We start from the raw sequence: 25,524 nt of genomic DNA on the forward strand, positions 1-25,524 counted from the left end.
CAACTCAGTGAGACTCTGTCTCTAAATAAAATACAAAATAGGGCTAAGGATGTGGCTCAGTGGCCAAGTACCCATGAGTTCAAAACCTGGTACTAAAAATAAAAAAAAAAAAAAAGAAACCTTAGTTATATGAAAAACAATTTTTTGAAAGCTACTTTAAAGTGGAATATTAAACATTGTAAGCCATGTCACTCATTCTTTATCTTACAAGTATCATGTCATATCTTGCTAGCCAAAACCTTTCTGTCTGATCTATACCAGATCCATAAATGACTGCAGTTTGGAATTACAGGAATATGGAATCCACCTTTATGGTTGCCTTGAACAGGGTAAGGGAAAGAGAAAGTGAGAACCCATGCTACGGAATTGAGGAAAAAAAGAAAGGACAAAAAATGGTCAGATTTACCAGCTGCTTCCTGAGCCAACCTTTGGGTACCTGTACTTAATTAAGTCTAAAGTATAACATAACTTTTGTGTCTCTTATCCCATGACCCACGTAGCATGCCCCCTCCAAAGCAGAAACTACTCTGCTGATATTTATAATCAGAGCCTGGTGGTACCATGTCTGGTGCACAGAGATTGTTAACAATTATTTCAAACACTACTGAATGAATGCATTCCCCAAGAGTGGAGAGAAAAACTGGATCTGCTTATGTGGAACCCCCTTGCACTCTTAAATAGGTTACATCCAGGTTGCTTCTTTGACACAATAGTATTCACTGACTTCTTGTTTCAGTATTTGAGATGAGATACCCTTGCTGCCACTGTGACGCCTGCATCTATATTTAGTATATAAATAATATTAAGATATAGATTCAATCTCTATGCATCATTTTTACTTGCTAGGGGGAAAGTTATTTTTATTTTATTCTACTCCCAAGAGATATAATATATAAATAGCCAGTTAGCTGCATCCCTCAACACTCAGAGACCCAGAAATACTCCAGAATGATGAGCCTTAGGAGCCAGGTGTAGAATTACCAGTCAGTTCCTGCCACCTCTGAGGACAGGCCTGTGAGCTGGTGTCTGCAGCAGAGACCTTCCTGGGACTCAAGTTTGGGAGGCACTGTCTACCACACCCCAAGGCTTTCAGGAAGTGGAAGTTCTAAAGTGTTGCCCAAGTACCTGGTTCTGACCTCATCTATTTAAATAAATTTGAAAAGATACACATAATGTAACCTTTTAAAAATGAAGAGTGCCAGGCACAGTGGCACATGCTTGTAATTCCAGGAGCTCAAGAGGCTGAGGCAGGAGGATCATGAGTTCAAAGCCAGCCTCAGCAATGGTGAGGTGCTAAGCAACTCAGTGAGACCCTGTCTCTGAAGAAAATGCAAAATAGGGCTGGGGATGTGGCTCAGTAATTGAGTGCCCCTGAGTTCAATTCTAGTACCCAAAAAAAAAAAAAAAAAACCTTTAAAAAAAATGAAGAGTATTTAAAGATTGATGATTAGCGGTTGGAGAGAGGGGAAGGAATTTTAGCCTTTCTTTTAACTGGCAGAAGTTCTTCCTTATAGTTAAACGTCTGAAAACTGTTAGCTTTCCTCCATGTTTTGCATCTAATCTTTTCAGTGGTTTCTAAAGCATATTAAAGAACAAGTTCTTGGATTTGTTTTCTACTGCTAAAGAGGATGGGAAAATATTGAAAAATGATTCAGAATGTTTATGTGAACATTGGGGAAATTAGCTTAAATGTAACACTGAACTTCTAGGACCTGCTTTTAATCACTTGAGCATTTTTCGGTTCTGCTGGGTAGAACAGTCCCATTTTATATACCACAGAATTATTAATGAGATGGAAGAATGAGTGTTTTTGTGTTTTTTTTCTCCAGACACCAATCATTGGGAGGCGGTATGATGAACTACAGAATTCTTCTGGGCGTGATGGGAAGCCTAGGGCCATGGCAGTTACCCGGAGCACATCATCCACCTCATCAGGCTCCAATTCCAATGTTCTTGTTCCAGTCAGCTGGAAAAGGCCTCAGTATTCTCAGGTATACAATCCTAGACATGCATTGTTAGAAGAGGACCTACTGTGTCCAGCTGCCCATGTGATATTGGATTCCTCCATGCCCGCTCACATTTGTTCATCCAGACAGCAACACTTCCAGTGATGAGTCTCACAGCATTCTGAGGACACCCATTTTATCTTTGAACAGCTCATTATGTGGAGTTGAAGTCAGACTCTGGTACTTCTACTCATTGATTCTAGTTTTCTTAAGGCTTAGAAAGCAAAATCTTTCACATTGCAGCAGCCCTTCAAACAGTCAATTCCATGGGATTTAGACACCCAAAGAGTCAATAGGGCTGTAAACTAAAAGACCATTCTGGCTCCTCTTAGGAGCATCAACTTTAATCATGATCTCCATGCATAGGCTGAGTGGAGGGGGCTGCTAGACTTCTCTGTGGTTTGATTATGTAGCCTAGGACTGTATTCAGTTTACAGATAACTGTGTCAAAGTACTGAGGTCATTGGGCTTAGTCAGGTAAAACACTGCATTATTCATAAGTCTTTTAGTGCTGTAGCAGAAATCCACTGAAAATTTTCCTGAAGTAGAAAAGGAATTAAACCATCTGTGTTAGTCACTTTTGTGCACTCTGACCAAATCCTGAGAGAGTCAACTTATAAAGAAGAAAGCTTTATTTTGGCTCATGATTTCAGAGTTTCAGGTGGTTACTTGGCTCTATTTCCTTGGACCTGTGATGGCACAGTACCTCATGGCAGGTATATGTGGCAGAGGAGGTGCCCAATCACCTCATGGCAGCCAGTAAGCAAAGGAAGAAAGGAAAGGGCTAAGACCCTCAATAGTCCCTTCAAGGGCATGCCCCCAGTAACCTAACTGATTTCTACTCTTCAAGAGGTTCCCACCACCTCCCAAGAGCACTATAGGCTAATGCCCAAACCTTTAACACATTGGGACATTCAAGATCTAAACTATAGTACCACCTAACTTGGCTTCAAACAGCTGGATCCTGACAAAGGTCAGGAACAAGAGCCTTAGACTCTTCTTCTCACTGTTCCCAACTTCCCTTCCCAAAGTCTTGGCCCCATATTTTCCCATCTGTTGACTTCATTCTCAGGTTGGCTCTTTACATGGAGGCAGCAATGACCTCTGAATCTCCAGGTTTTCTTGGCCTTTGGCTATGGTGATTTCAGATGAGCAAGGCCGTCCCTCTTCTGGAATCCATAGCAGTTCTAAAAAAAAAAAAAAAAAAAAAAGAGGACACTTGCAGGGTGTGTGATGGTGTCAAAGGACTGGGAGAGGAGCCCTTCCCCAGAATGAAGAGAGAAACTAGAGTATCAGAAGACGGTGAAATGGGTGCTGGGAAGGAAAAACACTTTTTTTTTTTTTTTTTTTTGCATGCCCAGCAGTATTCACCTTCATTCTCAAAGGTTTGGAAAATGGAACATACGGCACAAGCCTGCTGGAGTGCAGCAGATTCTTAGTGAGCACTAAGTTGTTGAAAATGGGGGGGGGGGGGGGGGGAAGAAAAATGTATAACCCTTGTCCATGTTTCACTTACTTGATTTATTAAGAGAATTATACAGTGACACTAAGACTTGCAGAATCATTGAGCAAATCTCCTGCCACCACTCAACATCAAGGTTCTCCAGTCTCTGACTTTGAAATGACACCATATTGGGTGTCTCTTCTGTAATCTGGAAAGATGGATGGAGTGAACCAAGTACCAACAGGAAGGAAAATCTAAGAATGTACATTCTGCATAAAAAACATGAGTCAGACTGAAGGGGAGAAAACCATTTTAAAGACATTAAGATTGCTAGAAGAGCTGTTCTGAAGTTCAGTAACGATTTCTAGGCTGTAGTTAATACATTTTTTCATTCTTAGCCTTCCATTCATTCTGAGACCAAGTCATCTCATTGAAATTATATGGTTTACAGAAGAATCCCTATGCCTAGGGGGCTGGAAAATAGGTTTACAAAGAAAAAAAAAGAATTAAATCTATTTAAAATTAATCCAGAAAGATTTTACATGGCTTACGAATAATTGAATGTTTTCATTCTGCAGAAAGTAGTTATTCTCTCATTTTGAGGAAAGAAGACTTGTCCTATAACAGAATATATTTAATTTAGATGTTGTTACATACAAGAAAATTATCAAGGAAAGAGATGGATATTCATGCAAGAACCTAGGGACTTGGTTATCCCACTTCTTGGGATAACTTAGGTCAGCAATATCCAATAGAAACATAATACAGATCTCATCTTAAATGTTGCAATAGTCATCTTAAAAGAAAAAAAAAAGTAAAAAGAAACTAGACTGGGGTACAGCTAGTGGTAAAGAACTTGCCTGGCATGTGCAAGGCCTAGATTCAGTCCCAGCATGGCTAAATAAATAACTAGAAACAAGCGAAATTAATTCTAACAACATTTTACATTATTGATGAGATAGCCTACTTTTTTCATATTGAACCTTGTGTGTTTTTAAAATCTCAGTTCTGAGTGGCCCCATTTCAAGCACGATTGCCCACCCTTTGTGGTTAGTGGCTACAATATTACTTTCAGGACCCCATAATAAAAACCTGCCTTGTGTTTCTTTTGCAGAAGAGGACAAAAGAAAAGTTGGTGCATGTCCTTTCTCTGTGTGGCCAAGAAGTAGGATTAAGCAAAAACCCATCCGTAAGTCCTAGCACACATCACGGTTATTTTGTTATCTATGCTCTTTTGGTTTACTCTCTTTTTGTCATTGATCATATAGTTTAAGATTCTATCATGAAAAACAAGGATGATATCCATCATCTACACCAAACCCATGGATTATTCCTCCCCATTTCATGATTTTTAATCTCACTTATTTAGAAACAAGGAAAATATTTATTGGCTCTAATTCCTCTTGGATATAATTTTACTCTGGACACCCATACCTTGCTGTGATGTCATTATTTTACTCATGTAAAGATGAAAATAATGACAAAACTTATCATGTGGTAGAAACATTATTTTTTAAGCATTGTGATGTTAACATTATAAACATTGCACAGTTTTTAGTGATTTTTTTTCTCATTAACTTTCACTGAAAAAAAAATGCCATTAGGCTTGTGAGTGACACGACTGAAATAAATGAGCAAACTTGTGAAGCTTATAAAATTCAGAAAATTTATATTGTGTACACAAACATATTATATAGTACAAATGTCAGGGTATGATTTCACCAAGAATTTTTATTTCATCTATATCACAGCATCTTTATTATTTATGAAAAAGAAATAGCAAAGTAAATGATTTACCAAGTAAGAATTAGGAGAACAATTTCTCTGCAGAGCCATTTTTAAAATCCCATACTCTATCTTAGTACTAATGTTGTTCACAATTAGGTGAAGTGTTAGAGGCTTATAAGTACTTGCACAAGTACAAATTGATATTTCTTTCCATCTCAAAAGTATCCCATCCATCAGCTAAGTGACTTAAGTGGCCTCTGCTTTTTAGATCAGTGGCTTATTGATCCTGTGACATTACTTAGGGCAGAGGGGATGGTGGCAGAGGCAGACAGAGCCTCCTAGCACACAAGGGAGAGAAACAAGAGCATTTTGCCTCTGCAGTGCAGCACAGCCAGTTGGGGCTATTTCTTGCCACTGTGACTGGCACTTCTTCAGGTTCACACTGTCTTCCCCTATGCCAAGGCTTTACCAGCTAGAAATATTTACCTGAAGTACTTTACAAATAAGATAAGCTCTTAACTAGGAAAATGAGCCTTCAGCTGAGGAAATCTGAATTCTGTTTCTCCTCTCTCATTGACCAGTTGACTGGCCCTCAGTGCTGTTTATCTCACCTACCCATTTGCAATCCCAGAACAAAACTATGCATCATATACCATTTCCTGAGCATACAGGTTGAATATCCCATATATATTTTCAATATCCCCCTAAAATGTTTGGGACCAGAAGTATTTCAAGTTTCAGCACTTTGGATTTTGAAATTATTTGCATAGACTTTACGCATTGAGTAATCCTAACCTGAGAATTCAGACTTCATAAAATCTGAAAATTTTGCCAGGCACAATGGTGCACACCTGTAATCCCAGCAGCTTGGGAGCCTGAAGCGGAGATTGCAAGTTCAAAGCCAGCATCAGCTTCAGTGAGGCACCAAGCAACTCAGTGAGACCCTGTCTCTAAATAAAATACAAAATAGGGCTAGAGATGTGGTTGAGTGCCCCTGAGTTCAATCCCCAGTACCCCCCGCCCAAAAAAAAAATGAATATTTTGATCATGTCAAAACTCAAAAAGTTTCAGATTCTGGATTTTCAGATTTGGGGTATTCAACAGTATAGTATATATCTTACAACTTAAACACTAGAGGAAAAAAACTACATTTAAAGTCCCTTTGCTCTTTTTTACTGTAAGAATTTAAATACAACTGACATTTTTCCATAGATTTCCCCATTTTTCAAAGAAGACTGAAACATAATGGTTACATAAAATTACTGTTAATTTTACTTAATTTCAACCTATGCTCAGTAGATACTGACTAGCAAAACCTTTAGGTTTGTTCACAGTTCATTGTTTCTACAAAGTGCTATTACAGTGGCTCAGTAAAAAAGGAACCTTAAATGTATAATTTTAAAACATTAACATACTATAGATTTGTTTAACTCAAAAGGACAAAAATTTAAGTACAAATTATGGGCATGCTATTCAACTATTCTGCAATCCCAATGAGAAGTACTATACTTTTGGCTTCTATTTCTTATTCCTTACCAGTTCCTGGTTTATCTCTAAAAGGGCTAAAATCTTTGTTCCTATGGTTCATTCTGTAATAACCTATCTGCGTATTGTCTTTAAGCTATCATTTATGTGTATTTGACATATACGTGCTTGTGAATGTGTATAATATCTCATTTTAATTAGGTCAGAAACACTGGAAAACAGTCTTAGTGTTCCAGTTTGTGAACACATGCTCAGTTTTCAGTCTCTCACACACACAGTTAGTGTCCCATCTTTATCCATTAACAGGCAGCAATTCTACTCTTCACCATTTTCCTGGTGCATGAACTTGCATCTTTGCGAGGAGTTTAATCCAAAGGCACCTGTCCAACATAAATAATAAAAGAACATTCTAAAAATACCCACTTAAGGAATTAGGTGTGTACTGGAAATACAGTGCTATGAAGAGCCAATTACTGTTTTTCATAGCACAAACAACTGAAGGCAGACCAGTTTCTCAGGAGAGGGCTCTTTTGACTCGTAGGTGATTTTTTCCTCGTGTGGGGACTTGGATCTGCTGGAGCATCAGACGAGCCTGGTATCTTCCGAGGACGGCGCCAGGGAACAGGAGAACATGGACGACACAAACAGTGAGCAGCAGTTTAGAGTCTTTAGGGACTTTGATTTCCTAGACGTGGAGCTGGAGGATGGAGAGGTACAGTTACATTCTCTATAAAAATAATCCCCTTCAGAACTTGCCCTTGACTAACAAAACTGTCTTTCTACCTGCTAAATAGAACATTTTTGTAACAAGGTCTTTAGCTGGAAAGCTCTAAACTCTGTTTTGAATCAATTTATTCAAAGTACAACGGCTTAACTTTGGCAAAAGTTGCCACACCCTTCCTGAGTCCGAAGCACAGCTGCCAAGTCATTTCTAAATGACAAAAATCTGAGTGGTAACGACCACACAGAGACTGTATGTTTACAGTCCAAAGGGGATCTTAAAAAAAAAAAAAATCACAAAAACACTTCAGTTCTGAGCCTGTTCACTGGCACCTGGGCAAATATGCTAAGCATTTAATTATTTTAAATGTAAAGTTGCTCTGAGTCTCTAATTCCTTACTTCACAACTTGCCTGCCTCAACATGAGACGGAGCCCTCAGGGCTCCAGCATCTCTGTGCAATGTTTGATGAAGTCATTAGAACCTGAAACAAAGCACAAGAGAGCTCTCTGCCCTGCTTTAGTTTGGTGGCCAGCATTCCAGACACCTGGAGCAGCTGAATTCAAGCCTCAACAGGCAAATACAGATTCATTTATTTTGAATGATAATCATGTAATAAGATGCTTTCTGCTATGAATCATGTTTTTGAAAACAGGGTCTGGAGGGCGGAGCAACACCCCTGTCAGTTACCTTCCTTTCCATAGCTCAGAGGCATGTTCCAAATGATAGGCAGTCTTTTGCCCCTTGAGAGTAAAAGCTCAGTTCACTTAAGTGAGATTGGTTTGGGTAAAGATGCCTGTTACCCAGCCTGGCTCTCCATGTTGCTCAACATTGGCAGCTCTTATTTAACTAAATATAGTATATTTTCCAAAGGGCTTTAAGCTAGTCTTACAATTAAAATGGAGGTTCAAATTCAAAGTTCATTATATCTGGTGGCAGAGAGGCACCTCCTTACTTAACTGCAAACCTGTGAGAAAATCAGGCTTTGATTAGCTTCCCTAAAACAATAGGATTACTGTCCAAGCCCCTTATGTCTAGTTGAGGCCAAAGAGCTAATGGCTGTTGTCTTACCTGGGTCATGACCACCTAGATATCTATTCCAGCAGGAGAGCTCCATGTCCTGAGAATAAATGATGGTTTCTCCACTGATTATTTCCCTGAAAAATACATTGAGCAAACCCAGCCCTTAGTAGAAAAGCACTGACTGGGGTGAGAGGTGCAGCTCAGCTGTAGAGCACTTGCTTGACATGCCTAGTTTGGGGAGGCAAGGGGTAGCTAAAAGCCCTGACTGCAGTGTATGCGTCAAGTCTCAGCTTCATTTTCACCTTGAATTGTCTACAACCAAGAAAAGTACTGTAGAGATTTCTGTTAAATGTTTTCTCTATCATCAATTATGGTTATTAAATGCAGTAAGGATTATTTTTAAAGTCTAAAGCAAAACACAACTGTTTTGAATACCTTCTCAATGTTTCTGAGCCAGAGCTGAGTGTTCAACTAAGGTCAAAAGATTAGCTCCCTGGTCTGGCAACTGACCTAATGTTTGCGTTTAAGCTAAAATTTAAGCTCAGGCACCTGATTCATTCTGGAAGTTAAACTAGGGAGGGATAAACCTGACAAAGCAAGAGAAACATCATTTTCCTGTCCCATCCAGAGAAAAATGTTATGCTGAGTGACCTAGCAGTAATGGCGTAAAGTGGAGAGATCAGACATAATTTTAGAACAACTAACAAATCTAATTTCTGTCAAAGGAGGGGACTAGGGATGTTGCTCAGTGGTAGAGTGTGTCCTTAGCAGGTATGGAGGCTCAGCATCACAAAAATAAAAAATAAATAAGATAGGGAAAAATCAGAGATGCCCATCTCTTCAAAACAAATGTTACATTAATGTTTTCCAGGGACAATAAATAATACTACATGTACCTCCCTTTTGTTCTCTATTATCTCTATTGTCCTAGGCAACAAAAAACAATTACAAAGATCATTTCATCTTTTATGATTAATATTTTATAAGAAACTCAAGGGACTAAGAGTGCATTTTATCCAAATAAAATAAGCCATTTGAAAGCCAGACACTGTGGTGGGTATCTGTAGTCTCAGCTACTTGGGAGGCTGAGACAGGAAGATTGCTTGAGCCCAAAAGTTCAAGGCCAATTTAGTCAACATAGACCATGTCTCAAAAAGAAAACACTGAGAATGTTTGCTATAATAAAGAGTTTTAACATGCTTACAGAACTGTAGAGTGAATGTGCTTGGACTTCAGAGTCCCAGCTCCAAGTTAGGATTTCATCTCTGCTAGTGACCTAGCCATGTGACCATAAACATAGGTATAGTTCTTCCTGGTTTCTACCTGCTCATCTGTCCAATGGGTCTAATAATCCTGCTTGCAGAATTGATGTAAGGCTTAATAAGATAACCTATGTAGAGCCTCTAGGACAGTGCCAGGTACATAGTGGTATTCTTAGGGTCAGGCCCTTATCCCATCATTGGTGAATAATTTTAGAATAACCTGACTGGGGAAAGTTAAACATATTTGGCTTCTCTAGCCAAACAGTTGTCAAAACAAAGACAGATTGTTTTTGTCATGTCTATTCCTTTTCATTAAATGGTCTCAAGAATTTGCTGGGGTTGTAGCTCAGAGATAGAGCACTTGCCTAGCATAGGTGAGGCCCTGCGTTCGATCCCAAACACCACATACAAAACTAAATAAACAAAATTGTATTATGTCCCTCTACAACTAAATATAATTTTTTAAAAAGGTCTCAGGAATTTGTTGAATAATATCTGTATAAAGGGGTTTTGCCCTTGAATTTTCTGAACGCTTTAGTTACTATGTCTTAGCTATTAGTTACACACCCACACCAGACAGATCATGATCACAAACACTTTTAGCTTTGTGAGCAGGATCAGGTGAAGCCACCTTTTTTCCCCAGTTGATGACCCTCATTCATTTTCTCATGAAATTCAACATTTTCTCACAAATAATTACTTAGGCATTCAAAAAAAAAAAGTGTTGAGTAGACCAAAGTTGTCACTGAAGTGGAAAGCTATTTCAGAAGTGGTACTTATGATTTGTTACCCAGCTGCATAATCCACCACTTACTAGGAGATGTGGAACTTCTGATGTTTAATACTGATTTTTCTCTTTGGGGGTAGCATATATTTATCTTTTTTTAAGCTGTGACTACTGAAGTGTATATTGCTAGTATTATTATTGCTGTTGTGTTAAAACTAAGACAAGTATCTTGAGTATCCTTAATGATCATTTTAAATAGACCTTTTATTTGTTTTTCTGTCCATTCAATCGGCTACCCAGGAACTTCAGGTAAGATGATGCTATTTTTAATTAGATATGCTAGTAGTAGATGTTTTGCATCATTGCAGTCTTATAACAACATAATTGCTTTTTTTTCCCTCCCTTTCAGCAAATGTATGCTTATTTGCTTGTTTATTTCTACTTCAGTGTGTGTGATATAAGAGGTATTTTTCTTGGCTGCTCTATTATAAAGTTATTTTCAAAAACGTAAATATATGATTTTTTTAAGAAACCTTTATATGCCTACTAGATATTGCATGATTGTATTTTGAGAGAAAGTGAATCTTCAAATATGATTGTGGAAATCCTATAATTTCTGATTAGGCATTTATATAACTGGATGGATTTTGTTGTAAAATTATTCTATTAAAAGTGAAGTGGTGGCTGGGGATATAGCTTAATTAGTACAGTGCTCACATGCACAAGGCCCTGGGTTCAATCCTCAGCACCACACACACACACAAAAGTGAAGTGGGGTTGGGTGTAACAGCTCAAGTGGTAAAAAATGTACTTAGTATGCACAAGGCCCTGGATTTTATCTGCAGCCCAGAAAACTATAAAGTAAAATCAACAATCTGCTGCCAACAATATACCATATATAATTCCAATGAAATGTTTTCGTTTTCCAAGAATTAGAAGCTATCTCTGTATGGTGACTAGATAAATTTTCATCTAAACCAGGGCTCTTCCAAATAAAAAAGGGTGCCAGTAATAATTATGTCCAAACAACAATTATGTGGCATAAACCTGGATCATGTTGGGCATATTGACTTATGATCATTATGTTTATGTCACATCAGATTGTTGCAGAAGCTTCCTGCAACAATAATTCTTTTTTAACTCTGAGTGTAGCTTCTACCTTGGGTTTAATCTCCAGCATTCAAAAAAGAAAAACATTTGACAGGTTTCCAATATGAAAAAGTTATTTCAAAGAATATTATTTCTAACATTTCTAGAATATGTACATGATAATACTTTACTATCCCAGTATAAATACTAAATGGAATATGTTTGATAACTATATGTGAGTTGTCCTTTAGAATAATTAGCTGTCCTCTACATTTTTTTCACATATAAGATAATCTGGCATTATCAATAAAACTGTTTTGACTTCTAAGTTTGTAACATAAAATGCAAATCTGACCTTCAGGGGAGAGAAAGAATTGAGCATGGCTTCCCCATTAGGGATATCTCTGTGCCATACTGAGCAAACCTGGTTGACTTTTAATCACCACGGACTTTTTGAACATGTTGATGATTGAACTCAGGGCTTTGCACCTTCTAAGCACATGTCTACCTCTAAGCTACACCCTATCCCTATCACCATGGACTTCAACTGGGATTAGACTATAACCCTGCTCCATCTCAATTCCTCAACCCCCTCCAGGGAAATAAATTCAGTACCTTTGCCTCTAATAGAACTGTCACATCCTCTAACAATAGATCTTATTCCTGCAAGAAAAGTTTTCCCTCCCCGCCTCCCTCTTCTCATGCCATCTGGATTCAGGTCTTCCCAGAGCTGCCACCAAGCAGTAGCAGCCATCTCTGCCTAGGGTATCTATATTGCTCTGCAGGCTCATGACTGTCTCAGGATAAGTGTGGGAATCGTTCAAAATTGTTGCTTAAGATATTTCATTCAAACCATCATTCATTTGGTAAAAGAAAATCAGTTTTGTGAATTTGTTTCTATATTTCTCCCAATAATTTTCACATTCTTCTTGAATAGTCTGTTTTTCTTTTTTCCTTTCTTCACACACTGCATTTGCCTTATCTTCCAAATTCTTTTACATATTTTTTTCACTGTAGCGATTATTTTAAAATCCCAACAAAGCAGTTAGTCTTTTCCACTAGGAAAAAAAATTATCTGGTGGTGAACAGATACAGGTTGAGTACCCTTACCAGAAATGCTTGGGAGCAAGAAGTGATTCCAATTTCAGATTTTTTGAGATTTGGAAATATTTGTACATATATAAGGGATCTTGGGGGATAGAACCCAAGCCTAAATGTGAAATTCATTTGTGTTTCAAACATACCTTATACACATAGTCTAAAAGTAATTGTATACACTGTTTTTAGTGGTTTTGTGTCTTGACCATTATACTTTACATGAGGTATCGAAAATTCTACTTGGGGTGTTTTGACAATACTCAAAAAGGCTTTGATTTTGAAGCATTTCAGATTTCAAATTAGAGATGCCTGATCTGTACATCTCTATCTGTACATCTGTACAGATAAAACAGGAGATACAGAACATGAAAAACATTCTAAGTTGGCTTTCTCTTTATAATCAAAACAGTACTAACAACAATCATAAACAGGGGTGAATAATGATAATAATTTCCATATCCTATCCAGAATAATGTGCTTAGGATTCTTGCCTTCTACCAAGAATAGCCAAAACAGACTTTGGAAAAACTAAGCATCTATCTCCTGAGAGGTCTTGAGAATGGCAAACTGTAGAAGCCAGAAACAATACTCTTAAACTTAGTGTTGCATTTATTCATTTTCCTATGGTTTAATAGTAATTGGCATCTCTCAGATTAGTAAGTTGTCCACTGAGCTCCCATCAGAGAAGTTACCTTATTTTTGTGGACTATTGGGCACTGTTTCAAATTACCAAGAAATGAAAGGATTTGGTGCCAGATTTTATTTTAAATTACCTTTTTGCTTAGGTAAAAATTTTCTAGTTTGCAGGCTGGAAAATATTTCTCTTTAAAACAGTTATGTGGCCAACTAAGCCAGTTCTTAGTAAATCAGAATATAAAAGTCAGCCATAATCTTTGGTATTGATGTACAAAATTAACTATTTTCCAGGTTAGGACAATTATTCAGAGATGAGCCTTAAAGTAAAAGATAAACCACTGCTGCTCTAGCCTTTGCATAGTGCGTGATCCATCAAACTTTGTCCAGCTCTGAAAGTCCTTAACTCTGCATTTTATCTGTGAGAACCGCTGTGGCAGAACAGGCTGGAATGTTTACCTAATGCTCTTCTACTAAATAACTGAAGGATTCCTGGAATGTGCTGCAAGCATAGCTCCTACTTATTTCTCCTTCCAAAAAGAATACTAAACAGGGGCTGGTGGGAGTAGAGAGCACACACCTCTTTTGAAGTTTTTTTTTAATAGTCTCTTTCTTACAGATTTTTGAAAACACAAATCAATTCTAGTGTTTATTGAAATCGACTTAAACACACACACACACACACACACACACACACACACACACACTACTTAACCTGCTAAAGAAAAGGGTGTGATCACCTCTACCCATGATTTAATATACATTTATATGAAAACAGTCTGCTTTTGTTACTTTTCATGTCAGGTTAAAGTTTCAGTACCAAAGCAGATGAGGGCATGAGAGGTAATGTGACTAATTGGATGTGTGAAGGTGTGAGTGAAGAAGAATTTTTGCATAAAAACCTGGCTGGTGGTGTGATTTCAGGGTGAGAGTATGGACAATTTCAACTGGGGAGTGCGCAGGCGTTCTCTGGACAGTCTGGACAAGTGTGACATGCAGACCCTGGAAGAACGCCAACTCTCAGGAAGCCCTCCCAGTCTAAATAAAATGAACCATGAGGATTCCGATGAATCATCTGAGGAGGAGGACCTCACAGCCAGCCAGATCCTGGAGCACTCCGATCTAGTGAGTAGCAACTCTCCCTCTGTGGCAACTGGGGAGACTTACTTTTTGTAATTCAAGAGGGTTATTTCCCCCTGCCCCCGGCCCAGTTTCAGCTAAAGAAACTTTCCAAAGCTGCCAAACTAAATTCTGAACTCTCAAGGAGGTATCTGATTCTAAGTGGCCTCTTCTCTGTAGTAGGCAGAAGGAAGCAACTGCTGGGGTGTGTTATGTACCCAGAAAGCCATCCAATCTGAAGGCCTATATTTTTCCCAAATAATTTTGATGATGGTAATCTTTTTTTTTTAATCCTCAAATATATATATAAAGTTTGAGGAAATAGGACAGGCTTTTCGATGAAGTTATCTAACAATACAGGAATTAGTGTTTTAGTGGGACACCCCAGGATGCAGATTAACACTAGATTGCTAGTTAGGTCATGGTGACATAAAAAAATTAGAAAATCAATACCAAACAACTAGAGACCAATGGTTTATGCTCTTAGGAATAATTAGAGCTTTTAAAGAATGGAAACTTTATATTTTCTTTCCTCTTGTTTTTAAACAGATCATGACCCTCTCCCCCTCTGAAGAGGCCAACCCCATGGAATTGCTCACCACAGCCTGTGACTCAACTCCTGCTGACTCTCATTCTTTTATCACCAGAATGGCCAGTTTTGATGCTTCCTTGCCTGATATGAATAACCTGCAGATTTCTGAGGGTTCAAAGGTGAAGAGATTTTGGCAGTTATGATTGTAATTTTCCTTAGGGAAAAAGAAAATAATGACTTCCCAAAGTTCTGAGAATTCCTGTGGGGGGCGGGGTTGAAAGTGGAAGCACTCTTTCCATCTGATTTTAGTGAAATAATTGAAGCTTATACACCTGAGCCTTTATTTTGAAGTTGTTTTATGCTGAAAAACTTGAGCAGCCATCTTCTGATTGAAAGAAAGTGGTTCTGAAGTCTTTGTAAAATGGAACATTGAGTGAACACTGTTGATTGAGGGCAAAACAGTACTGTCCATCTCAGATGGCTGTGACTGGGAAACTGCTAATCTTTGTCATGGCTTTTATACAGCAATATGCTAAGAGATGTGTGGGTGTATTTGAGGAAATTTTTTCTTATGTAGGAACCAATTATACAATTTGTACATTGATTCAATGCTCCCCTTTTGGCATCCTGTTGGAATTTTTAACATCAATCACACTATTATTTGCCAGATTTGCACAAAACTCTCCTAGCCAGACTCTAAATAGAAATGTTAACTAATGGGTGTGATTTCCTTATTTGGGGTTTTAAAAAAATATATTTATGTGTAGTTCTATTTAAGGTTTATCAAAATTTCCATAAAACTATCGACTTGCATGCTGTACCAACATTTATGCCCACCAGTATGGAATCTTATTTCCTTATATTAGAAATAGCAAAATAATCTATTGCTGTGAGGATAAAATAAAGCTTTCTTTATCTAGAGTTTGGTTATGATAATGTAAATTTGAAAAAGAAAACAGAAAAAACTGTAAAAGTATATTCCTTCTGATACCTCTAATGGAAAAATACAGTATTGGCTATTCTATATATTGTTTCATAATTACTAAAAACAGAGCTGAGGCCAAGGCAGGGGGGGAAGTATGCTTTAAGAACAACCACCAAAGTGCAATTACTTAAAAATGCTGAAGCTTAACTAAGAATTATTTCTAAGACTGCCACACTTCAGAGGGACTGTGGTCAGGATTCTTGGAGTTAAGGGTCCCTTTTTTGTTTTGTCCAAAAAGGCCCTGAAAGAAAACTTTGTTCTAGGCTAAAATGCCAGAATCCTCAAATTAAGAAATTCAATTTCATTGGGATAAAAACTACAAAATATATATAAAGTTAAGAGCATGTGATATTTGTCCGTATTGGTATTCTCATTTTCTGTTTTTCTATTTTGAAGGCTACACAGGCTTCTCATAGATGATTTCTACTATTTAGGAAGTATTTTCTATCAAGGAAAGATAAGTCTCATTTGTAAAGAGTTATCCTTATTTTCTCATGAGCTGAGTTCCTGTGGTGTTTGATATACCTGTCATGTTAGAAAGAGTAAATAAATACATTTTATAAGAACTCAGTTTCTCCAATAGATGAAATTTATGTGTAGTAATAACCCCAGAGGCCAACTTCTTTGGATCACCATAGTTTTCAAAAGCAAAAAGAAGCAGGTACAGATAAACCTCTGAAACTCTTGTTTCTCTAATATAGCTTTACATTGTTGTTAATTTCCCTATTAATTCTTCATACTATATACTAAATGGGCAGTCAGGTGTTAACCTACAATAAAGCTCTGATTTATATACGTTTCTATTTCACCTTGAAAATGACTCAGTGAAACATGTACAAGAATTTTCTTCTTCTGTTCTGATGTGCGATCCAGCTGCCTTCCTTCCTGTCAAGAAACAATCAGTTCTCCAGCTGATTGTCCCCTGGCCCAAGTTCAAGCCCAGCTATTTTTCCATTTCCTTGTTGTGTCTCTTTCCTGCCTCTCACTGCCACCCACCCTAGAGCCCTTACAGTTAACTGCTCATTTCACATGTTGTAGTAAGGTGAGAGCAGACAACCCGATCTGCTGTTTTCAAGGGTACTCAAGAGTAAAGCATATAAGCAAATGAATTTTAGAGAATTTTCAACGTGGAAAAGCCTATCAACCAAGCAAGCTTGGTGAAGGACTTTGCATCACTCATGCATACTGCAGATGTTTCTTGAGCATCTACTGTCCCAGGAACCAATGATTCTTAATTCTAGTGTCCACAGACAAAGGGATTCCGTATTGGAGAATTAAGTCTAGATGAACCTACTTCAAAAGGCTGGGATGGCACAATAGGAGGAGTCCTGAATCCAAAGCGACGTTTCTATTCCCAGCTCTAACTCTTATTGACCTGACATTAGACAAGCCCATATGGAACATCATTTCCTCATCTGTAAAATGTGGAGGTTGGACCAGGGATCTCTATAGTCTTTTCCAAATTCAGCATTTATACTTTGTAAGCATGGATCAAGTATGAGAATCTACTGAAAGCCCTCTGGGAGCTATTGTGGAAGGGACTGAAAAGAGAGTGAACAAAGAGTACTTCAGAGAATTTCTGAATCCACTTCTATCAATTGACTCTATAATCCCACAGGCTGATGCTGTGCAGGAGGAGGAAGACACCACTGTGCATGAGGATGATCTTTCAAGTTCCATTAATGAGCTGCCCGCGGCTTTCGAATGCAGTGACAGTTTCAGTCTGGATATGACTGAGGGAGAGGAAAAAGGCAACCGAGGTCTGGACCAGTTTACTCTTGCAAGGTAAGGAAGCGCTTGGTGGAAATGAGTGGTACAAGTATATACAGCACAGTGTATTATGCTCACAGTAACTTGAGTTCAGTGCTACACTCACACTGCTGGGGCCTCCTAATGAAGGAGTCCACAGTGACACAGAACTTAGTGAGCTCTTACTAAGGTAGAATCATCCAACCCCAGTGCAAGGACTTATGCAGAACAAAGAAAGGACACCTGCATAAGAACTTATAAAGCCAGAAAGCAACATGGAAAGATGAAGAAAGGCCTGGAGACATGGTCCAAGCCTTATAAGCTTTGAAGATAAGCAAAATTTGGCAAGGCTTGGGAATGAGTTCTTTCCATTCTGAGTTAAATGACAAGAACAGGGGGATCTTTATATGCTAAATAGCAACACTTTTTCAAGAAGGTGTCTTTCAGCCTAGTGGCTGATATCTCTGAAACTAATGAGATATATGAATAGGAAAAAAATGAAGAGGAATTAATAAAACACAATAGTTTAGATAAAATCAGCATTTAGGGGGAATCACGGATAATAGTGGTATAGATTTGCTTCAGGATAAGAAAATCAAGACCCTAAAATTACTCAGAGTTGAAAGTGAGAACTAAGTAGGGCCTTGTGTCATGGTGAGCAATATTTGACCATCAAAGGAAAAGGTTGAGGTCTTATCTGGAGAATTTACTTTTCACTTTTTTTCCCTATCTCTCTTCCTTCCTGGTTCTCTTACTCTGCATTTCTCTACATTTCCTCTCTTCCCCAATCCTTGTATTCTCAGCTTTATGTATTCATTAATACTCTATTTCCATAAAGGAAAACTAAAAGCATCAAAATTTATATTATAATTTTTCATAATCAAAACATGAAGAATGAAAGCACCAAAGCATAAGCCTGAATGCATATTTTGTCAGAGGCACAGCACCTGGAAAGTGAGACACTTGCTGAGAGCTAAAAGAGGTACCCAATCTGTATACAGAAATCAGAAATAGGGGAATCCTAGAAATTATAGAGGTGAAAATTCTATATCCTAGAATCAGAAAAGGATCTTGTAGATCTCTCATGGCAGCCAGGATGTCCCAGAGTACCCTCAAAGGGAAGAGTGGGCCAAACAGGCTTCCTCCACATCACAACACTTGGATTAGAGTTGGAACAGTCAGGTAGAGGAGAAGCAGGAGGACGACACTTCTTGACATGGATGTTTTCATGTTTTCCAGCTTTGGAGAAGGTGACAGGGGAGTTTCTCCCCCTCCCTCGCCTTTCTTCTCCGCCATCCTTGCTGCCTTTCAGCCCACAGCCTGTGATGATGCTGAGGAGGCCTGGCGCAGCCACATCAACCAGCTTATGTGTGACTCAGATGGCTCCTGTGCAGTGTATACATTTCACGTGTTCTCCTCTCTGTTTAAGGTAGGGATGCTCCCTCAACCTTCCGAGAACCAAGGTCCTCCAGAGAGCCAGATAACTTCTGATTTAAAAAAGGGTTGTTTTGTTCTAGGATTGTCCTATTTTTCCTCTAGATACACTTAACTTCTAGTTAACAGCTCTCCTATGCAGCATCAACCTGCTCAACCCCAGAGTGGTATTATGAAGACAGTGACCTCAGATGATTTCAGTTGTCATAAGTACCTTTCACTTCTGCCACTCTTATTGACATCCTCAATCTTAGGCAAACATGACATCAGAACCATTAAGGGGACCTTCTGCCAACCCCATCCTACTTACTCTACTCCCTTCCCTGAGGACATATGCTCTTTTTACAACAATCTCAAGATTTTTAAAATTTTTTTCTATTGCTAAGACAGTGGATTTTAAGTGTTCTCACAAAAAAAAAAAAAATGAGGTAATGCATGTTAATTACACAAGATTTAGCCACTATACAATGTATATTTCAAAACGTCTTATATACAATGCATATTTTTCTTTGCTAATTAAATCAATAATAAAATTTTAGAAGTCCTATCCCATGCAAATAAATTTTTTTTCTAGTAGCTAAGTCAAAATGGCCTTTGCAAATGATCGCTATCCTCCCTTGCAGAATATTCAGAAACGATTCTGCTTCCTAACCTGTGATGCAGCCAGCTACCTTGGAGACAACCTCCGGGGAATTGGATCCAAATTTGTCAGCTCTTCCCAGATGCTCACCTCCTGCTCCGAGTGCCCCACACTTTTTGTGGATGCTGAGACTGTGAGTATCCCAGCCCTGCTCTGGTAGTGAAAGGCCTGCTTGGCTCAGGGAAGCATGTTTGTGTAGTGGTTTGTTTTAAAGACCTTCAGTGTTGTGAGCAGTACTGTGATGTGACTTCCAAAGGGCTTTGGATCTGTGGGGTAGCCCAGACTGAGACAAAATCATTTCAGAGAATCAGGAGAAAACATACAACTGTGCTCCTTCCATGACCTTGACACCTCTCCCTGTTGACTCTGCCAACTGTGCATATGGCTGGATAACCTCCAGAGCTGACCTGACCAGGTTGACCAATCAGATGGTCTTTAGAGACAAACCATCATCACTTTCCCCATCCCCAAGCCTCACACACATCACCCTCTGGATCCACACAGCCCAAACCACAAATGACAAGTTTAAAGAAGGATTAAGACAATCTCTAGCCAGAGATTCAGCTGCCTGCTGAATAATGACTTTCTGAATATAACTAACATAAGACTAACAAGTTCACATCTCCCATCATATCACAGAACCATCACATAAGGTGAATGTCTTCTGAGGTTTGAAATCAATGAAAATGTTCCTTGATTTTTTTTTAAAGTCTGTGCAGAGTCAGTCTAAGAACCTCACTGATAGTTGGCTGCCTCCTAGCAAGGAATATAATATGATAAATCACTATTATTTTAAATACAAAGTGAATGTGAAAGTCTTTAAACCATGTGATGTATTATTGGGATGATATCAGAGCAAAATTATAAATTTCACACCTTATTAAAATGGATGGTACTGTTCTCCCTCTTTATATTACTTCTAAATATGTCTTCTCTGTATAGCCATGACTTTGTGTTGGTAGCTCATCTCCCTAGATGTTTTAATACAAATTATTTCCCTGCCTTTAGCTCCTTTCTTGTGGACTTCTAGACAAGCTCAAGTTCAGTGTTTTAGAACTGCAAGAATATTTGGACACCTATAACAACAGAAAAGAGGCCACTCTCTCAGTAAGTTTTTGTGTTTTTTGTGCATATGCATTCAGGTAAAACTGAATGAACCCAACCTCCGAGTTCTTGGGAGGTGTGAATAATCCAAGATAGAATCCAGAGGGAGGAGACAAATTTAATCTTTTCCTCTCTTTGAGATTACAATCCTAATGTAATGGTTATAGAACTGCCAATAACATTAATTATATAAATGGAACCCATAGGACAGAAAATGTTGAGCTTTCACTTTTCACTCCCCCTTATTTCCCAAGAAATTCACTTATGTCTGTCTTTTTCTAATGACAGTGGCTTGCAAATTGTAAGGCAACATTTGCAGGCGGATCAAGAGATGGAGTGATTACCTGTCAACCAGGGGACTCAGAAGAAAAGGTAATAAGAGCCTATTAGAATGTATCTCCTCTGTGGTCTGACATTGTGCATTAGTTTTGATTTATCTAAGAAGCATGGAACTTGAGAAAAGAAGAGGCATAATGAATTCTCATATATTCCCACGAAACCCATAGATTACAACAGAATGACATTCAAGTCATGCATGATTGTGTGTTGATGGGATTTGGGGTTTTTTGGGTTTTTTTCCTCTTGTTTGGGAAAAATAGAGGTATAAAAATAACCTTTTTTGCTGAACACTGTGTAACCATACTAATCATTTCCTAATAAATCCATTCTTAATTCAGAATAGAAAACCACTTAGTTTCTTCAGTGAGAAAAATTTCTATTGCCCTTTCACCAATCACTCCAAAACAGATTTTCCAGTTTAGAATATCTTTAAGGACATACCTCAAATCAACTGGCTGGCTGGAAATGTATTGTAAAGGCAATGGATAGAAGAGTATGAATGGATTAAAATCACCCATCCTGAAGTTATTAAGTGCCTCCTATTTTGTCCTCATGGTGGCTAAATAGTGAGCAATGCATAAGACCTTTGTCATCAGAGATCTTCGGTATTAATAAAAAAAAAAATCAGAGGTGAAAATGTGATAAGGCCAATAAGTACAGGAAAGAACAGTAAATTCTGAGAGTACACCGTGAGGCAGCCTGATCAAATGAGAGAAAAGTTCAAGGAGGATTCTCCCTGGTGTATTATCTAGGTAGAGATCTAAAACATGAGCAAGAGTTAGCTGAGTGGCCTGAGGCATGAGTGAACATGGCCTCGCTAAGAACAAATGCAGAAAGCGACCTGGAGCAGAGCTTGAAGAGTCTGGAGAAGCCAGATCATGCAGGGCTTGGGTGTTGCACAGCAGTGGTAAGCAATGGGAAAGTTTTAATAGCAGGGGATAATTCGACCGTGGCTATCCTGCTCTATTTACTGTGGAAACAGACTGAAGTGGTCAGGTCAATCCTCCTGCTGCCTAGTCTCAAAGGAGCAAGTGGAATTACATTATCACTACTGGAAAGCATTTTAGATTACAAACCCTCCAAAGGATCCAAAAATATCTTCCTGGGTAGAACTAATATTTTACTAATGTAAAAAGAAACAGATAAACCTTGGGATAAAATTTTTCAGATACCAAAGACTCAATTCCAATTTGATAACTTTTACTGAACAAGTTTATGGTCCTGAGAGTAACTCTCTTTGCCAGCACTGGGTCACTTGGTGAGTCCCTCAGTACATTTCGTGAAGAGACTAGAGATTGAACAAGCAAACTACAAGGCTAAGAAATATCTAGATATGATACTGAAGTATCATTTCTGCCTCCTTGAAAACATGTATGTATGTGTAGAGATATATAAATATAGATTTTATTTTTTGTGGGCTTTTTTAAATTTGATCCTCTTTGGATGGGAAGCAAATGCCAGTTTTGTATGTGGAAAATCTAAAGCTTGAAAGTTTCTCATAAAGGGTGTGTAGTCAAATGTACAGTTCAAAATCACAATGAAGACTAGTTGTTTCCATCAGTCCTTGGCCTCAGATAATTTGAGACCAGTTTTCACTGGATATCCCAGAAGTACTATAAAAATAAAATAATACCTCTGTTTCAGTAGCACCCATTCCTTCTGATTCTATAATTGCTTCCCCGCTCAGGTGTTCAGAGACAAATTCAGTCCAGAGACTAGTTACCTGGTTAGATTTGCAATTAGCACAAACCTAGTATAGTTTATTGTATGATTTGTAAAGTTATATGTAAAAATAAGTTATCTAAACATTTACCATCAATCATTAAATCCTATTATATTCACTGTTACCAAAAAAATAGCAAAGTATATTGTGATATACTTAATACAAGTGTGTACAGCTTTCTGGTTAGCCCTGTGGATAACCAGAAATTCTAGTTAAACTATCCTACTTCTAAAATATTCTCTTTTTTAAAAAAAAAATGTATTCCTACTGTGCTTAATTCATTTCTGTTAAGCTATTTTATTTTTAGAAGCTTCTCATTTCCCCACTTAGTTCTTTGCCTTTCTTGATCAAAGATTTCTTTTGTTTTCAATTATTCTTCCTTTTTAATTCCTTATCATCTACCTCTTTATTTACTTCTACAGTCATATATCATTTAACAATGAGCAATGTTCTGAGAAGTGCATCGTTAGGTGATATCATCATGGCAGTATCACCGTTTATTTACACAAAAAGGAGGATAAACCACCCTCAGTGATATAATATTATGGAACCACCAACATTTATGTGTTCTTTCACTCACCTAAATGTCACTATGCAGCATATGGCCTTTTGTTTGTTTGTTTGTTTTAGGCAAACATGATTGGTAATGACTTCAGCTTCTTTGGGATTATGATACCAACTCTCCTAGGATAAAGCACAGTTTCCACTAGAGAGGACATCAAACAGGGAGTGTGGTGTGCATGTGTCTCACAAGATAAATTTCACTCACTTGTGGACACTGCCTTACTCGTATTTTCTCAGTCTGTGCGTAGCAAGAGGAGAAAAAAAGTCTTTTCACAACTTAAAACCAGCACTTTTAATTAATTAATAACTTTGATTTTCATGGACCTCTTGTAGAATTTATTCTGGAGTAGCTACTACTAGGTTGTTTGAGTTAATATAAATGTAAGTCAGGGAACAAAGTCTCTTGACAGCTCTGGCTTCCCCAGGCAGTGGCTTTAGTCTTGGCCCTGTAACTAATTAACACAGCTCATGTCCTCAGCTTTGCAAAAGCAGCCCCAGGAAAGCTGGAGATGTTTCTACTTCACTTATTAAAGGGATTTTTAGTTGACACATTCATAATGCAAAAGATATTTCTGAACACTACTTGAACATTTGATTATTTACATTTGACCCTACTACATTTCATCTTACCATATTCAAATCATCATTCCAACTATTAGGAAGCAAACAGAATTGAAGTTGGTGTCCAGAAAGACCCTATCTCTTCATAACTCATGAACGCATCCTGTGTTCTTATACAAGTTAAATGTCAAACAAGATTTTTCTCAAGGTCAGTTGTAATCCATTAAACTTCACCCTTCAGATATTGTCAATCACTCCTCCTCTTATAAGCAATACTCTTTCCTGTAATGGCTGAAGTTAGTTTACAGTTTTCTTGAAAACAGTAAATACCTAAATGTGTCTTATCTTTCTAAGCTTTGAAATATACTCATGACTAAAGTAAAAAAAAAAAAAAAAAAAAAAAAGACTCCACAAACACGATAGTTGTCGATGTGCCAAATCTGAGTGTTATTAACAAGTGAGTGAATATTTTTCCTACCTGTTTAGGAGATCAGATGCCCCTGTGTTCCCTGACTAGCAAAGCTGCAGCATTAGGCAAGGTTACCTCCTATCTGGAATCTAAATTTTATCCCATTTAGTATAAACTCATAATTTTCAGAAATTAAATATGATGAAAATAATAGCCAACATAGTACACTGTCAAAAAATCTCCTAGATTTTTACTGACTAGTTATAAGCATAGAACCCATCTGGGGACAGAAACAGATGTGGTTCTACTACTTGGTAGTCAGCAAGAATTAGATTATGATGGGCTTTTGAAGTTGCCCTTTCAGTTGTTTGTGACCTGTTCCTTCCATCTTTTTTTTTTTTTTTGCATTACAATTCTTAATACACCTTTATACCACAATTTATCATATCTCTGATTGTATATACAGTATGTTGACACCAAATTCACATCTTCATACATGTATTTTATATAATAATGAGGATCTCCTTCTTGGGGTTTTTGTTTGTTTTTTTCTCATTTTAAGAAGCTATACCTCCAAATCTGATTTTATATATCAAGTTTTATCAGGAAACCAGGAACAGAACTTGAAGAGGATTCCTGTGACCACATAAAACAATGACATACCCACAATATGCTCAAGAGAACATTAGGTCACTGGAACAGATGAAGTTTATAAAGACTTCTACAGGGATTATTCTTAAAACCCCCACACAGGAAAGCAGTAACACAGAGAGTTAAAACATGTCAACATTTTCCATGAAAAAGCCCCTTCACAATGTCATTTTCACTATGTTTTGGGGACGTAAATTCAAATGAGGTCCCAGGCTGTGGCCCAGGAAAGGATTCTAAGACCATAAGTATCAAAGAAGCTTGAACTAGCCTACCTAAAAAGGAAAGCTTAGGAAGGATACTGAAAATGTGTTCGTCAGAGTTGGCCATCTCCCAAGAAATAGACTATTTTGTGCCCTGAGAGCCAAAAGACATTCCTCGGCACGTAGCTAGAGTTCAGAAAGTTCCTTTGCTTTTATTGAACAGAGAGGATTTGATTTAAACCCATTTGCTGACCTCCTCGGATTACGACCCTGTTTTGAAGAAGATGGCAGCTTTCCTCA

The 25,524-nt window shown here is 37.9% G+C and overlaps 1 protein-coding gene across 8 annotated transcripts in view; it reads left to right on the plus strand.

The window, feature by feature from the left end:
* The window catches only part of FRY (FRY microtubule binding protein), a gene marked incomplete at its 5' end in the record, with an annotated part of 420,839 nt that overhangs the window by 377,129 nt on the left and 18,186 nt on the right, over positions 1–25,524 (plus strand). For all 8 annotated transcript variants that reach the window (XM_081286098.1, XM_081286096.1, XM_081286091.1 and 5 more), the window contains 10 exons: positions 1,830–1,991; positions 4,565–4,639; positions 7,205–7,375; positions 14,139–14,339; positions 14,883–15,044; positions 17,469–17,635; positions 18,839–19,028; positions 19,657–19,806; positions 20,682–20,780; positions 21,066–21,149. In XM_081286098.1, the coding sequence (XP_081142224.1) occupies positions 1,830–1,991; positions 4,565–4,639; positions 7,205–7,375; positions 14,139–14,339; positions 14,883–15,044; positions 17,469–17,635; positions 18,839–19,028; positions 19,657–19,806; positions 20,682–20,780; positions 21,066–21,149 (1,461 nt within the window). The remainder of the gene's footprint in view (positions 1–1,829; positions 1,992–4,564; positions 4,640–7,204; positions 7,376–14,138; positions 14,340–14,882; positions 15,045–17,468; positions 17,636–18,838; positions 19,029–19,656; positions 19,807–20,681; positions 20,781–21,065; positions 21,150–25,524) is intronic.

Source organism: Spermophilus citellus, assembly GCF_964194105.1.
Source record: "Spermophilus citellus genome assembly, chromosome: 1".
Taxonomy (NCBI): domain Eukaryota; kingdom Metazoa; phylum Chordata; class Mammalia; order Rodentia; family Sciuridae; genus Spermophilus; species Spermophilus citellus.